General features: G+C 48.2%; 1 protein-coding gene across 8 annotated transcripts in view; it reads left to right on the top strand.

Moving 5' to 3' along the window:
- EZH1 (enhancer of zeste 1 polycomb repressive complex 2 subunit) overlaps positions 1-13,444 on the top strand; it is a 144,260-nt gene that overhangs the window by 53,114 nt on the left and 77,702 nt on the right. For all 8 annotated transcript variants that reach the window (XM_029572568.1, XM_029572570.1, XM_029572572.1 and 5 more), the window contains 3 exons: positions 9,804-9,924; positions 10,284-10,394; positions 10,866-11,027. In XM_029572568.1, coding sequence (XP_029428428.1) covers positions 9,804-9,924; positions 10,284-10,394; positions 10,866-11,027 — 394 coding nt within the window. The remainder of the gene's footprint in view (positions 1-9,803; positions 9,925-10,283; positions 10,395-10,865; positions 11,028-13,444) is intronic.

Genomic DNA, 13,444 nt, shown 5'->3' with positions numbered 1-13,444 from the left:
CCTCAGCGGGCGAGATTTCGGGGAAATCGTCGTTTCCGCTCTTCAAGATCCACTGGGTCGTCATTTCGCCAGGGCACTGGCTGTCAGGCTTCTTGGAACCAGTCCTTTCGGGGCCGCTGACCTGCCAGAGACAGTGCTCCACAATCCCATGGGGGCTCCAGGATCGCGCAATGAAGTGAGGCCGGTCCACCCTTCCATGCCAAGAATCGGGGGAAGGTTATCCCTTTTTCGGGAGGTGTGGACCAAATTGACCTCTGACCAATGGGTCCTAAGCATCATAGAACAAGGCTATGCCTTAGATTTTGCCCGGCCGGTCAAGGAGCATTACATAGTGTCCCCTTGCGCGTACCACCTAAAGCGAAGGGCGGTGCGAGACACTCTACAGCGCCTGCAGGATCTGGGTGCCATAGTTCCAGTGCCCCAAGGGCAGCTAAGGGCATGAGCGCTACTCCATCTACTTCGTGGTACCAAAGAAGGAAGGTACCTTCCGTCCTATCCTTGATTTGAAGCGGGTGAATCGCGCCCTGAAGGTACCCCATTTTCGGATGGAAACCCTTCGCTTTGTCATAGCGTCTGTGCACAAGGGAGAGTTTTTGGCGTCTCTGAACCTAACGACCCAGACCATCAGAAATATCTGCGGTTTGCGATCCTTGGGCGCCATTTTCAATTTTGTGCTCTTCCGTTCAGGCTTGCGACGGCGCCCCGGGTTTTCACCAAAGTCATGGTGTGGTCATGGCCGCCTTGCGACGGGAAGGGATACTGGTGCATCCCTATCTGGATGATTGGCTAATTCGCGCAAAGTCAGAAAACCTATGCAGAGCCGCGGTGGCGCGGGTACTCTGGATGTTGGACTCGTTGGGATGGTTGGTCAACCCCGAGAAGAGTCATCTGATTCCCTCCCAGATTTTGGAGTTTCTGGGGGCTTGCTTCAACATGGCCCTGGGAAAGGTTTATCTGATGGAAGAGAGGATTTCCAAGCTTGCTCTCTACCTCAACCCAGGGTCTGGGATTACTTGCAGTTCCTGGGCTCAATGGCTTCAACGATCGATCTGGTACCTTGGGCCTTTGTGCATATGTGTTCTCTTCAATCAGCCTTGCTCTCCGGATGGAATCCCCTCTCGCAGCATTTCCATCTTGTCCTGCCCCTGACGGACGGGGCGCGTTCCAGTCTTCTGTGGTGGCTTTCGCAGCACAATTTGCACCAGGGGGTGGATTTGGAGATTCCCTGTTGGGTCGTGGTGACCACCGACGCCAGTCTCTCCGGGTGGGGAGCGGTGTTCAGGATATGGCAGTCCAGGGCCAATGGACTAGGATGGAGGCCTCCTGGTCCATCAATCGCTTGGAGACCAAGACTGTGCGGTTAGCGCTCCAGGCCCTCTTTCCGCTGGTGGAGGGCAGGTCGATGATGGTGCTCTCTGACAATGCGACAACGGTGGCCTACATCAGTTGCCAGGACGGAACCAGGAGCTGTCCAGTGGTGACGGAGGCTCGGCTCTTGATACACTGGGTGGAGCAACATCTTTACCAGATAGTGGCCTCTCACATAGCCGGAGTGGACAATATCCAGGTGGATTTCCTCAGCCGGCACCAGTTGGATCCAGGGGAGTGGGAACTCTGACGCCTTTTATCTTCTGTGCGCCCAGTGGTCCAGACAATGCCAAAGCTCCCCAGTTATTCAGCAGGCGGAGGGAACCGGGGGCAGAAGGGGTAGACGCGTTGGTCCTACCCTGGGAAAAGGACATTCTGCTGTATGTCTTCCCACCGTGGCCGTTGGTCGGAAAGGTTCTACACCGCATCAAGGGGCATGCAGGCAGGGTGATTCTGGTGGCTCTGGAGTGGCCGAGGCGCCCGTGGTTTGCGGACCTCTTGAATCTGGTGGTAGACAGCCCTCTGAGGTTTCGTCCGTCTCAGACTCTATTGCGTCAGGGCCCCGTTTATTTCGCAGAGGCAGATCGCTTTTGTCTAGCGGCATGGCTTATGAGAGGTGTAGGTTGAGGAGTAAGGGTTACTCGAATGCGGTGGTGACCACGCTCTTCCGTTCCCATAAAACGTCTACCTCTATGGCTGTACGTTAGAGTTTGGGGAGTGTTTGAGTCCTGGTGCATAGACCACCACGTACAGCCGTCCAGGGTGTCAATTCCAGAGGTCCTGGATTTCTTATAGGCAGGCTTAGCCAAAGGTTGGCCTTCAGTTCTCTGCGGGTGCAGGTGGCGGCCCTTGGCTGTTTTCGAGGAAAGGTGCAAGGGGTTGCTTTAGCCTCTCATCCGGATGTGGCACTTTTTTTTTAAGAGGAGCTAGGCATCTGCTTCCTCCAGTTAAGAGCCCCTTGTCCCTCGTGGAAGTTGAATTTGGTGTTGAGGGCACTTTGTAATGCCCCCTTTGAGCCTTTGAAGCAAGTAACACTGAAGGATCTGACCTTGAAGACAGTTTTTCTGGTTATATCATCTGCGAGGTGGGTGTCTGCAGGAGTTTCCTTGAGAACAGTTCCCTCCTTTCTTCCGAAGGTCGTATCCTCTTTTCGTTTGAACCAGTCCGTGGAACTCCCTTCATTCGCAGGTTTAAATTTTTCCTCTGCAGAGTCTAAGGATTTGCGGAAGTTGGACGTGAAGAGTGTTATTGCGTTACTTGGAGATAACCAACAGTTTCTGGCTCTCGGATCATCTTTTCGTGCTATGGCGTGTACCCAGAAAGGGGCAGAAGGCTTCCAGGGCCACCATCACATGCTGTTGAAGGAGGCTATAGTGTTGGCTTACCTGGTTCAGGGTCGCCCGATTCTGTCTGGTCTTAAGGCTCACTCTACTCGGTGACAGGCGGCTTCTTGGGCTGAATGTCAGCAGATGTCGCCACAGGAAATTTGCAGGGCTGCTACCTGGAAGTCTCTGCATACCTTTGCCAGACATTAACGACTGGGTGTCTGGGCCCCAGAACCCGGTTCTTTTGGAGCCAGTGTACTCCGAGCGGGACTCTCTCAGTCCCACCCTGGTTAGGAAAGCTTTGGTACATCCCAGCAGTCTGGGCTGATCCGGGTACGTACAGGGAAAGGAAAATTGGTTCTTACCTGCTAATTTTCGTTCCTGTAGTACCACGGATCAATCCAGATGCCTGCCCAGGGGGGAAATGGAGAGTCCGCTCTGCCGGTAGTTGATCAATTTTTCTGCCAGTTTTTATTGTCTGCCCCCCTTTTTTTAGGGAAAAGATTTGGACATGTTTTCGTTCATTCATGAAGTTTCAGGTGTTTTCATTTCCTCTGCTCTTCAGGGGGAAGTGGTTTTCTGGTTGCCATTATGGTTTATATAATTTCTGCTTGGGTACAGTATAATACTAACAGACACTAGGTGGCACCTCAGGGGTATAGGACAGAGTCCGCGAAGTCGTTTTCTGTCTCCATCTGCTGGAGGGGAGGCAAAACCCAGCTGTCCTGGACTGATCCATGGTTCTACAGGAACGAAAATTAGCAGGTAAGAACCAATTTTCCTGTCTTAGCTGGATATCTTTACCCTGACCCAGAAAGCCCTTGTAATGCCTCCTTTTTTTAAATCCATCTAAACCCTTACTGGATAACTCCCCTCAATATTCAGAGTTGACAATTAGCTGGATAAATTCTACGTTATCCAGCTCAGACCCAGATTTAGGGATAGGTAACATAGGCAGTTGACTAGAGAGCCAAATCAGCAGGCCAAAGAAGAGTGCAGCTGTGCCAGGGAGGAGCCTGCTGTAGCAGTCCACTTCAAAGGAGCACTGCTGTAGTATTTTGGGACTTTGGGGAAGGGGGTTGGGAGGGAAGGGAAATCCCCCTACTTTTCACTCTCAGGGATTGCTCACACCTTATTCTTCAACTCTGCCTATGGGCACTAAACTGTTATAATTGGCCCTTCCCCACTTTTGAATATTGACCCCAGTGTGTCTTGCCCAAGGTCACAAGGGAGTGTCAGCAGGGAAAATAGGATTCCTTAGTGTTAGGGTAGGTCAGTCCCAATGAGTGTGTTATGCCAGCAGATGGAGATGGAGCAAAAGCTGACATGGCTATATAGCCCGCCAGTATTCTCTGTGTGCAGCAGATAGTGGACTGGCATTTCCCTTCGGGGATTGCCTGTGAGTAAAAAAAAAAAAAAAAAAAAGAAGGAATCGAAAGTAGATAATAAGACGAGACGTCTATATAGTACCGCTTGCCTCCTGAGGGGATACTGTGCGGTCCCTCCCTCACTCCAATTGCCTTGACTGTCGTAGACCAGAAATTCCAATAGCAGTTGCAAGCCGAGAGAGGATTGGCGGTGAAGGCTTTAGCCCTCTTTCCCCATAGCTGGGACCTGTTTCTGCTCGCAGCCAAGGAAGGCCGAGAACAAGTAAAGTTGTTGAGGGGTTTTTTTTTTTTTGCTTTATAAAAAAAAAAAAAAAATACAGCAGTGAGAGGAAAGCAGGAGCAAGGGTCTGTACCTTGGAGTCTGCCTGTCCCGCTCACATCTCTGGAGAGTTTTGAGCTGAGGAGGTAGTGCAACCATGGTGAGTTGAGCAGGCATTTGGCTAGGCCCTGTTTCCAGGTTTTTTTCCTTTGATGCGCCATAGGCTGCGAGGTGATTTTGCGCCTTTTTTCACTGTGGGTATTAGCGTGCTCCTGCGTGCCCATTTGTGTACCCAACTTTGACGTCTTTTTTGGGATGTAATGGATATAGCACCGCTTGCCTCCTGAGGGATACCATGCAGCCCCTCTCTGAGTGCTTCAGTCTGGTAGCTATGAGGGGCCTGGATCTAAATTGTGATTAACGGTTGCAGGCCGAGAGAGGCTCGCTGGTGAGAGTTTAGCTCTCTCCCACTGTAGCCGGGACCCTTTCCCACTCTCAGCCAAGAAGGGCTGGGCTTAGGTGGACATAAGAATATGTCATACTGGGTCAGAACAAGGGTCTATCAAGCCCAGCATCCTGTTCCAACAGTGGCCAATCCAGGCCATAAGAACCTTATGAACATTTTTCTTATTTAAAAAAAAAAAAAAAAAATTAGAGAAAAATCATAGGCTAGTTCGTTCACGTCTCTGTGGAGTTCCATGAGCTGCAGCATGGCAGGTTGAGCAGCCATTTGGTTAGGCCCTGCTCGGAGGCTTCTCCTTTTTTGAGCGCATGGTAGGCTGCAAGGTCTTTGCATGTATTTTTTCTGCTGTGGGCTGCTCAACGCGTGCCTGTGCATCCATTTGTGCATCCTGCATAGGCATCTTAGTTTACGGGCCAGATTGGGCATCTAGTTGGGCATGCGGTCTAGGTGCATATACGTGCGTGTATTCCAGGTGTGAGCTTTCACCTTTCTCATGCTTACAGCTATCGTGTTTGTGGCAAGGAAGCTTAAGCGCTTATCTATTGTGTTGCATGCCACTTCAGGCCTGTATCAGCGCTGCCTAGGTGCTCGGGGCGTTTTACCCTCTTCTGGTTTTGTTGGTTATGGTCCATCTTCGTGGTCTGTGGGGACTGGTATTGAGGGTGACACAAAGAGGGTATCCTCCCCTTTGGTTGATCCACAGGCTGAGTCGTCACAAGCTGCTAGTTCTTAGGATGTCGGGTTCAGTCCTGTGGGGCCTGGAATGGACCCATCCTCTCTTCAGGTAGATTTCTTCCAGGGTTCGTAGACTTTCCCACAGGACTAATCTTCTGAATCGCCAGTTCCTACTAAGGTTGGTCTGTGCGTTCCAAGTCCTCCTCCGCCTGACTCCATGGCCAAGCACCATGACGGGGTGCGGCCTGTGTAAACTCAAATGCAGATGAATCAAAACAATACCAATGATGTTGATGGTGATGGGGTACATTTCCCCACCTTTGGAGCCAAATCGAACTCTACTTTGTTTCTTTCTTAGAGATGAGTTGCTAAGTTTGGTCCCTCATGCATTGAAGACCCTCTGAGCGGCTGGGACTGAAATCTTGAGAAGGCAGAAGAAAGTTCCTATTTTGGTCACCCTACTCAAAGCTTCTTGTTTCTTTCCCCTCTGGGTTGCACTCCAGGAGTTGTCTTCTGGAATGGAATGCACTGGGGCATCTTTTAAAAGAGGACTCGTTTTGGTGGGTTTATACCTCTTGGATATGCAGACCAGAGAGTGGTTGTGTTTCCTTAGGGTGGATGCCTTGGTGTGTTCTGTCACGAACCATACCACCATCCCGGTAGAAGGAGGTGCGGCACTGAAGGGGATGCTCAGGATTGGAGGATTGAGACTATCCTAAAGCAAAGCATTTGAGGAAATTTCAGCCTTATAGAGGAGGTTCTTCCCAGAGGTCCCATCCCTTCCACAGATCTCAGTTCTTTTGCCCCCGAGGACCTCGAAAGGTTACAGACTCCGGAGGTGAAGCCCCTTGGTCTGCCAGTGTAGGTTGGCAGGCTCACCTGTTGGTTCAGGGGATAGGAGGTGTCTATCCCTTGTTTACCACAGGTGGGTCCAGATTACTTCCGATTAATGCGTTCTCAAAGCTTTTTGGGACAGGTGTGCTCTAGAATTTCTTTGCATTCCTCCGGATGCCTTCATGGTCTCTCTAACTTCCCTCAGCAGAGGGTAGAACTGGAAGTGACATTACTATGGAGGTTGAACCTGAAAGCAGTGATTCCTGTTCTCGAATCATAGAGATATATGACCCGTTATTCCATTTATTTGGTCATGCCCAAGAAAGAAGGGTCATTTTGGCCTATACTGGATGCATATTCCCATCCGTTGGGAACTTCAGAGGTCTATTTTGCTGTTCTGGATCATCCTTACCAGTTTTCAGGCCTTGCCTTTCGGGCTAGCCACAGCTCCCTGGACCTTTTTTCCTAGATCATGGTGGTGGCAGCAGTGGCTCTCCGCTAGAAGGGCATTCTAGTTCACCCCTATCTGGACGACTAGTTGATTTGAACCAAAACCGCAGAAGAGAACCTTCATGCTTCCTGCAGTGTGGTTCCTTGCTCAGGGGTGAATCTGGCCTAGAATGATCTGCAGCCATCTCAGATCCTGGAGTACCTTGAAGTTCGGTTCAGTACAAGGCAGGGCAGAGTGTTCCTGCTGCAGTCTCGATTCCACACGTTGATGCTACGAGTTCGATCCCTGCAGAAACCTGTTTGTTCAACTGTGTGTCTTACCAGGTCTGGGAGTTGATGGCTGCTGCATTAGAATTGGTTCCCTCGGAGAGGGCTTATATGCACCCTCTTCAGAACCTGTTGATCTCCTGTTGGAGTCTGCAGTCAAAGAACTATGCAGTGAGGCTGTTCCTCCCATTCGAGGTGAGATCCCAATTGGATTAGTGGTTGCAGGCAGGTCATCTTAGGAAAGGAATTTCTCTGACAATGCCGGATTAGTTGGTACTCATGACAGTTGTGAACCTCTGGGACTAGGAGGGCTCACTGTCAGTACTTGGTGCTGGAATGCAGCAGAGCGGCAGTGGAACATCAATAAATGGGAAGCACAAGCAGTTAGGTTGACGTGCTAGCAATTTGCAGATCAGCTTCTCCTAAGCATATCTTCCTTCTCATAGCTGGAAAGAACAACTTCAGAGCAGATTTCCTCATCAGGAGAAACTTGGACCTAGGAGAATGGGAGCTGGTGGACAAGGCTTTTCTGCTCCTGGTGAACCGCTGGGGCCTATCAGATGTAGGCTAGTTGGCGAGCTTCAACTATGCAAAGCTTCCACACTTCTTCAGTTGCAGGCGGGACCCAAAAGCGATGGACATCAATGCTTTTTTCAGGAGTGGCCATGCGGCAACCTGCTGTATGTGTTTCCTCTAGGTCTCTGATAGGCAGTCTGGTCCAGAAGGTTTACAAGTCAACCAACACCATCCTTTTACTGATTCCAGATTGGGTTGAAGGCTGTGGTATGCCGATCTCCAGAGACATCTGGTGGCCAGTCCCCTTGGGCTACCATTTCGGACGGAGCTTTACATCAGGGGCTCATTCTGCAAGAGGATCTGGGTCACTTCTGTCTTATGGTTTGGCCATTGCAAGGGCTCTGTTGTTGAAGTGGGGTTTTTCATCTGCTGTAACTTCCACTTTTCTTCAGACCTGGAAATTTTCTACTTCTCTAGCCTAGGTTAGAGTTTGGAGGGTCTGAAGGCCTGTTGTTCTAAGCAAAGTACTTAACCGCTCAAGGTAGATATTCCTTTGATTTTGGAATTTTTACAGGACAACTTGCTTAAGTATTTGGTCCTTATAGCACCTTGAAGGTCAAGTCGCAGCCCTAGCTTCTTATAGGGGAAGAGTGATTTGGAGAACCTTTGTCTTTCCATCCGGACGTGTCATATTTCTTGCATGGAGTTAAATATCTTCACTCCCCATTGTGGCTTCTGGTGCTTCTTGGTTTCTTAATTTGATCCTCAAGTTTTAGGCAGGTCTGACTTTTCTATTGCTGCATACTCTTTCCTTGTTGCTGCTGCTTACCTTAAAGACAGGATTTCTGTTAGTAATCTAATCGGCATGTCTGGTCCCTAATCTGCAGACTCTCTTCTGCTGTGAACCTTCTCCATATGACTCTGGGTGCGATTCAACTTTGGATGGTGCCCTCTTTTTTTTTTTTTTTGCCTAAAGTGGTTTCAGAGTTTTATTTGAATCAGTCCATTTATCTGCCTGCCTTGGACAGGGACAGAGATGAAGATGAGTACTGCCTTTTGTGTTCCTTCATCATCAAGCGTCCTTTACGGCGGTGTTAGGTGATTAAGGCTGTTTGGAAGTCTGATCGCCTATTCGTGCTCTATGGTGGAGGTAAGTAAAGAGCTCCAGCGATACAGGCAATGATTGCCCACTGAGTTAAGGAAGTCGTTACGACAGCCTAGGTGGCTGCTGAAGTTGCCTTACCGAGACGGAATAGACTGCATTCCACGTAGGTTCCGGTGGTATTGTGGGTGAAACTTTGTTGCGTGTTGAAATTTGACGAGTGGCAACATGGTCATTTTTGCTCTCCTTCTGCAAACTGCCATTAGCAATGGTAACATGGAATAGACTTAGTTTTTGGGTACTTGCCAGGTTCTTATGGCCTGGATTGGCCACTGTTGGAAACAGGATGCTGGGCTTGATGGACCCTTGGTCTGACCCAGTATGGCATTTTCTTATGTTCTTAAACATTATCACTTTGATGTTAGGTATAGGGAGGATGCCGCCTTTTCACGGGCAATATTGTCTGGACCGCTGGCAGCCTTCCAGCCTTTTCGAAATTAGCTTTGGTACATCCCACTCATTGGTATCGACCTCCCTGAACGCTAAGGAAGGAGAAATTACTACTTATCTGATCATTTCCTTTCCTTTAGTGAAGGGGGTAAGTCAATCCCAGACCTGCCCTCGGCTGCCGGTGCTTGAATTTGTGATTAGCCTTTCTTAGAGCAAGCTATGTAGAGTGTGATTCCTGCTCTTCGTTATCAACTGGTAAGTGACTTCTCTAGCCTTTAGTTTGCTAATGTTCCTTTCTTTGACTAAGTTCAGTGTTCCTGTTGGTTGAGAAACATTAATATTTACCTGTGGATAATAATGTTCAAGTATAATCAATTTGTCCGCAGTTTGGCTTTTCCAGGGAATACTGGCGGGCTGATGTTGGGGCGGGACTATATGGCCGTGATGTCAGCTTTTGCTCCATCTGCTGGCAGAGGTGCATAACCCACTCGGGATTGATCTACCCTTTACTAAAGGAAAGAAAATTATCAAGTAAGTAGTAATTTCTCCTTGCATCCCTGGTTTCCTGGGTTCTCAGCTCTTTGCTTTAACCACTAGTTCACTGCTTCTCATGGCAAGTCACACTGAAACATCTTAAGTGATCCAGAAAGCCATCAATCAGCTCCTTTTTGCCATTTTAAGTTTCTAAACCGTCTCACACTTGCAGGTGGAAGATGAAACTGTTTTGTGTAACATCCCATATATGGGAGATGAGGTCAGAGAGGAAGATGAAACCTTTATCGAAGAACTTATTAATAACTATGATGGGAAGGTTCATGGGGAAGAAGGTAAATCTCCTTTTTGTCATCGACCTTGTTCCACGGCATTGCTCCTCCATGTGCCATTCATGAGGTTGCAGTTTTACAGTTATTCTGATTTTATATGATGTAGGGCCATTGCCAGTAGCGTACAAAGGATTCACTTGAGCAGAAAAGTGTTCCCAACAATATATGTGCATAGTGAAGAGAAAAAGAGTGAGTTCCCCCCCTGAGCAGTTAAGTGACATGAGCTGTGGAGCACCTTAATGTATAGGCATTTCTCTGTACAGGGGCTTTCATTTGTTGTGTTCTGACTTTGAAATCGGAGTGAGCGATAAAAAATTTGGTTGCTGTTTTACTTTGCTCTCACCTTTGACCTCTCTTCACAGAGCTGGATCCTCCGCTCCCTGTGTCCACAAGTGCACGGGTACATGACCAAGAGCGAGTGTTCAAATTTGGGCAATCATTCTCTGTTGGGAGAAACAGTGACTTGAAATTAGGTAACTGCTTTTTTTTTTATGTTTCTTTTTGTTTTTTAAAACAGGGATTTGACTTCTGTTTTGTTCACCACCTTCTGTTAGGTTTCTTTCTTTATTACATTCCTTCCAGCTGTCATCAATGAAAGCCTTCATGCACTACATCCATTTTTCCCTCTTGTTTCCTCCCATGTGCTGTACCAAGCGTGCAGGTGCGCTGCCTTTCTCTTCTTTGGCTGACCAGTATATGTCTTTCATAGCAGGATTTTACCCAGTGTGCCTTTAGTCTGGAGTTTTGAATGAATAATTACATCCAAGATTTTCAGCTTTTGCTTTCTACATTTTGAAGGTTTCGGTTGTATTCAGCAGTTGATAGGCCATCTAATCTCTCCAAGCCTTTGGTAAAATGGTCAGATCTTTAACCACCAATGATATCCTCTGAGAATCGGAGAAAATTGTCCTGTATTCAGAAATATATTTTGGGTTTTGTTCCAGGCACTGGACTACTTGATGACGCCACCTTCTTGGAGCTGGTGGACTCTTTGAACCAATACTCTGACGACGAGCAGGATGACCACCATGATTCAGGAGACGGTAAAGAAGAGTTGGCAAAGGAAGGGCCCGTCACTCGGAAGAGGAAACGAAGTGCTGCAGAAGGTAGATTTTTAAATAATGGTGTGTATGAGGAGGTTTATGTGGTAGGATGGCTCAAGGTTTAAATATGAAAGAGAGAAAGAGAGCATTGATCAAAAAAAAAGTAGAGTTCTCTATATAATCAAACTTTCCCTGTTTAATCAAACTTTCCCTGAAAACCTTGGTTCTCCTAGATGCAGATCCTAAAACATGAATACAAGACTTTAACTATTCATTTTATTATTATTATTATTATTTTATTTTATTTTTTTTTTTTAATCTTATTTATTTATTTTATTTATGATTGACTCACAATTTATTTATTGTGGCTATAGGCTTGCTGTTGTTCCTTAATTCCAATTGTTTCTAAAATGTTCAATGGTTTATATGCACCGTTTATTGTATCGCCTCCTAGCGAAAGTTAAGTTCTTTGTAAACCGGTGTGATCTATATCCTTTATAGGAATATCGGTATATAAAAATTCAAAATAAATAAAATAAATAAATATAAGTGCAAGCTTATGGCCGGATTTTAAAACCCAGGCACGTAAATCCCGGGCCTTATGTGCGCCAGGCCCATTTTCAAATGGGCCTGGCCACTCGCATAAACCTCAGGACGCGAGTAAGTGCCAGGGCCTCAAAAGGGGGCAGTCGGGGGTGGAGCGGGGCGGGGCGGGCCGGGCCGGAACAGCACTATTCCTCGCTGTCCGGAGCCTCGCCTGGCCCTGAAGTAACTTGAAAAATAAAAGGTAAAAAACAAAAAAAAAAGGTTTGAGGGTGGTGAGGAGAGGGGAAGGGGACGGGAGGTTAGGGTAGGGGGCAGGAAATTTCTCTCCCAGTCCGTTCCTAAATTGTAGTAAATTTTCCAGGAAAAGTTCTGTTCACATTTAGCAGGCATAAATGTGTATAGGTAGATTTGGTGGGATTGTTTTCAAAGCAGACTTGCATGGGCAAGTACTCTTTTGAAACTTTGGTTTAACTTGCACATGTTTTTGCCTTTTTTTTTTTTTTTTTTTAGGCATTCTTTTTGAAAATTACCCCCAAAATATGTCAAATCAATTAGTTCAGGTGAGTGAGCATTCCCTGTACGTACCCAGATCAGTCCAGCCTCCTGGGTTTTGTCTCCTTTCCAGCGGATGGGGGCAGAGAGAGTTATGCTGACACTGCTACTTAACCACATGTGCTACCTGCAGTTCCTCAGTATATTCTCTGTCTCCAGCAAGATGGTAGATGGGTGCAAATCCTGCAGTTCTGCAGTCTGGGCAATTTTTTTTTCTTTTTGCGCCTTCCTCCCAGGGGCTTTTTGAATCCTGGTGGGTTCTTCCCTGTGTGGTTGAGGTGGACGAGCCGGGTGTTAGTGACCCTTGTGTGTGCTTGTACCGTCCGCCCGTGGAGTGTAAATCTGGTGGTCCAGATCCCTCCCCTTCACGAGGCTGCTCAGGAGACTGCAGGCTCCAGATAATCTTTTGTGCTGAGGCAGACTATTCTTTTTGTAGAATGTGTGCCTCAGTTTGGGAGTTTCAGTAAAGTTTAAAAAGAAAAGGAACAGAATCTGAATCAGTTGCATGGCTTGGCTGTGCAGGTGGCTTCCTCTTCGTGGTTTCAGGTGGCTGAAGTAGGTTTATTTTGTTCTTGATTTTCCCTGCTTGTGTGGCAATCGGCTTCTCCCCGTGTGCGATGGGCTGTGGCTCGGCATGCCGTGCATGCGGCTTGACGTGGTCATGGCTGAGTTGGTTTGGGTTGTGCGCCGGGTGATCTGAGGCGGGGAGAGCTTGTCCAATCACCCCCCAGTCGCAAAGCAGCCTCGGAAGTCCCCTGCTTCTATTTTGGCATCATTCCGAGGTGCTGATCCTTTCCCAATCAGCACGGGAACGGTGGACATCTTGGATTCGCTTCAGCCGTTCCTGCGCTGCCGGGGAGGGGTCTCTCCCATTCTTGTTTCCGGCCCGTTTGAGCTCCGGGCACAATCGGGGATTTTGAGGAGGAAGGGGGCCCCAGGCTGCCAGGTTCTGGCTTTTTCCCTGTGGGGTCTGGAGCTTTTAAGCCTTTTTCTACAGATTTTCTGTTGTAGCTGCATGAGGCTTACCTGGCCAAGCAGCTTGTGCGGCTAGGGACTCGCGGTCCCGGCTGGCCCAGTCAGCTGAGGGGAGTATAGTTCTGGGAGACAACAGGTTTCACCAGTTCAGAGGTTGCTGGGTTCCTCCTTGGGTTCTGGCCCAGGGAAGGATGAGTCTGGTGAGGCTCCCATGGGGGTAGTGGAGGTTCCTGACCTGGATGTTCCGGTAGATCTGGTGGACCCGGTGGCTGGAGGTGCAGGGCAAGGGGATGATCCGTCAGCCCCAGTCCCCGAAGGGAATGACCTGAAATAGTATGCTTTTTTTAGAAGAGAAGAGCTTGATGCTTTGCTACCTTTTGGCCTTTCAAGTTCTGGAGCTTTAGATT

Source organism: Rhinatrema bivittatum, chromosome 12 (genome assembly GCF_901001135.1).
Source record: "Rhinatrema bivittatum chromosome 12, aRhiBiv1.1, whole genome shotgun sequence".
NCBI classification, from domain to species: domain Eukaryota; kingdom Metazoa; phylum Chordata; class Amphibia; order Gymnophiona; family Rhinatrematidae; genus Rhinatrema; species Rhinatrema bivittatum.
The sequence above is the reverse complement of the archived record's forward strand: the minus strand, read 5'-3'. Positions and strand labels throughout refer to the sequence as shown.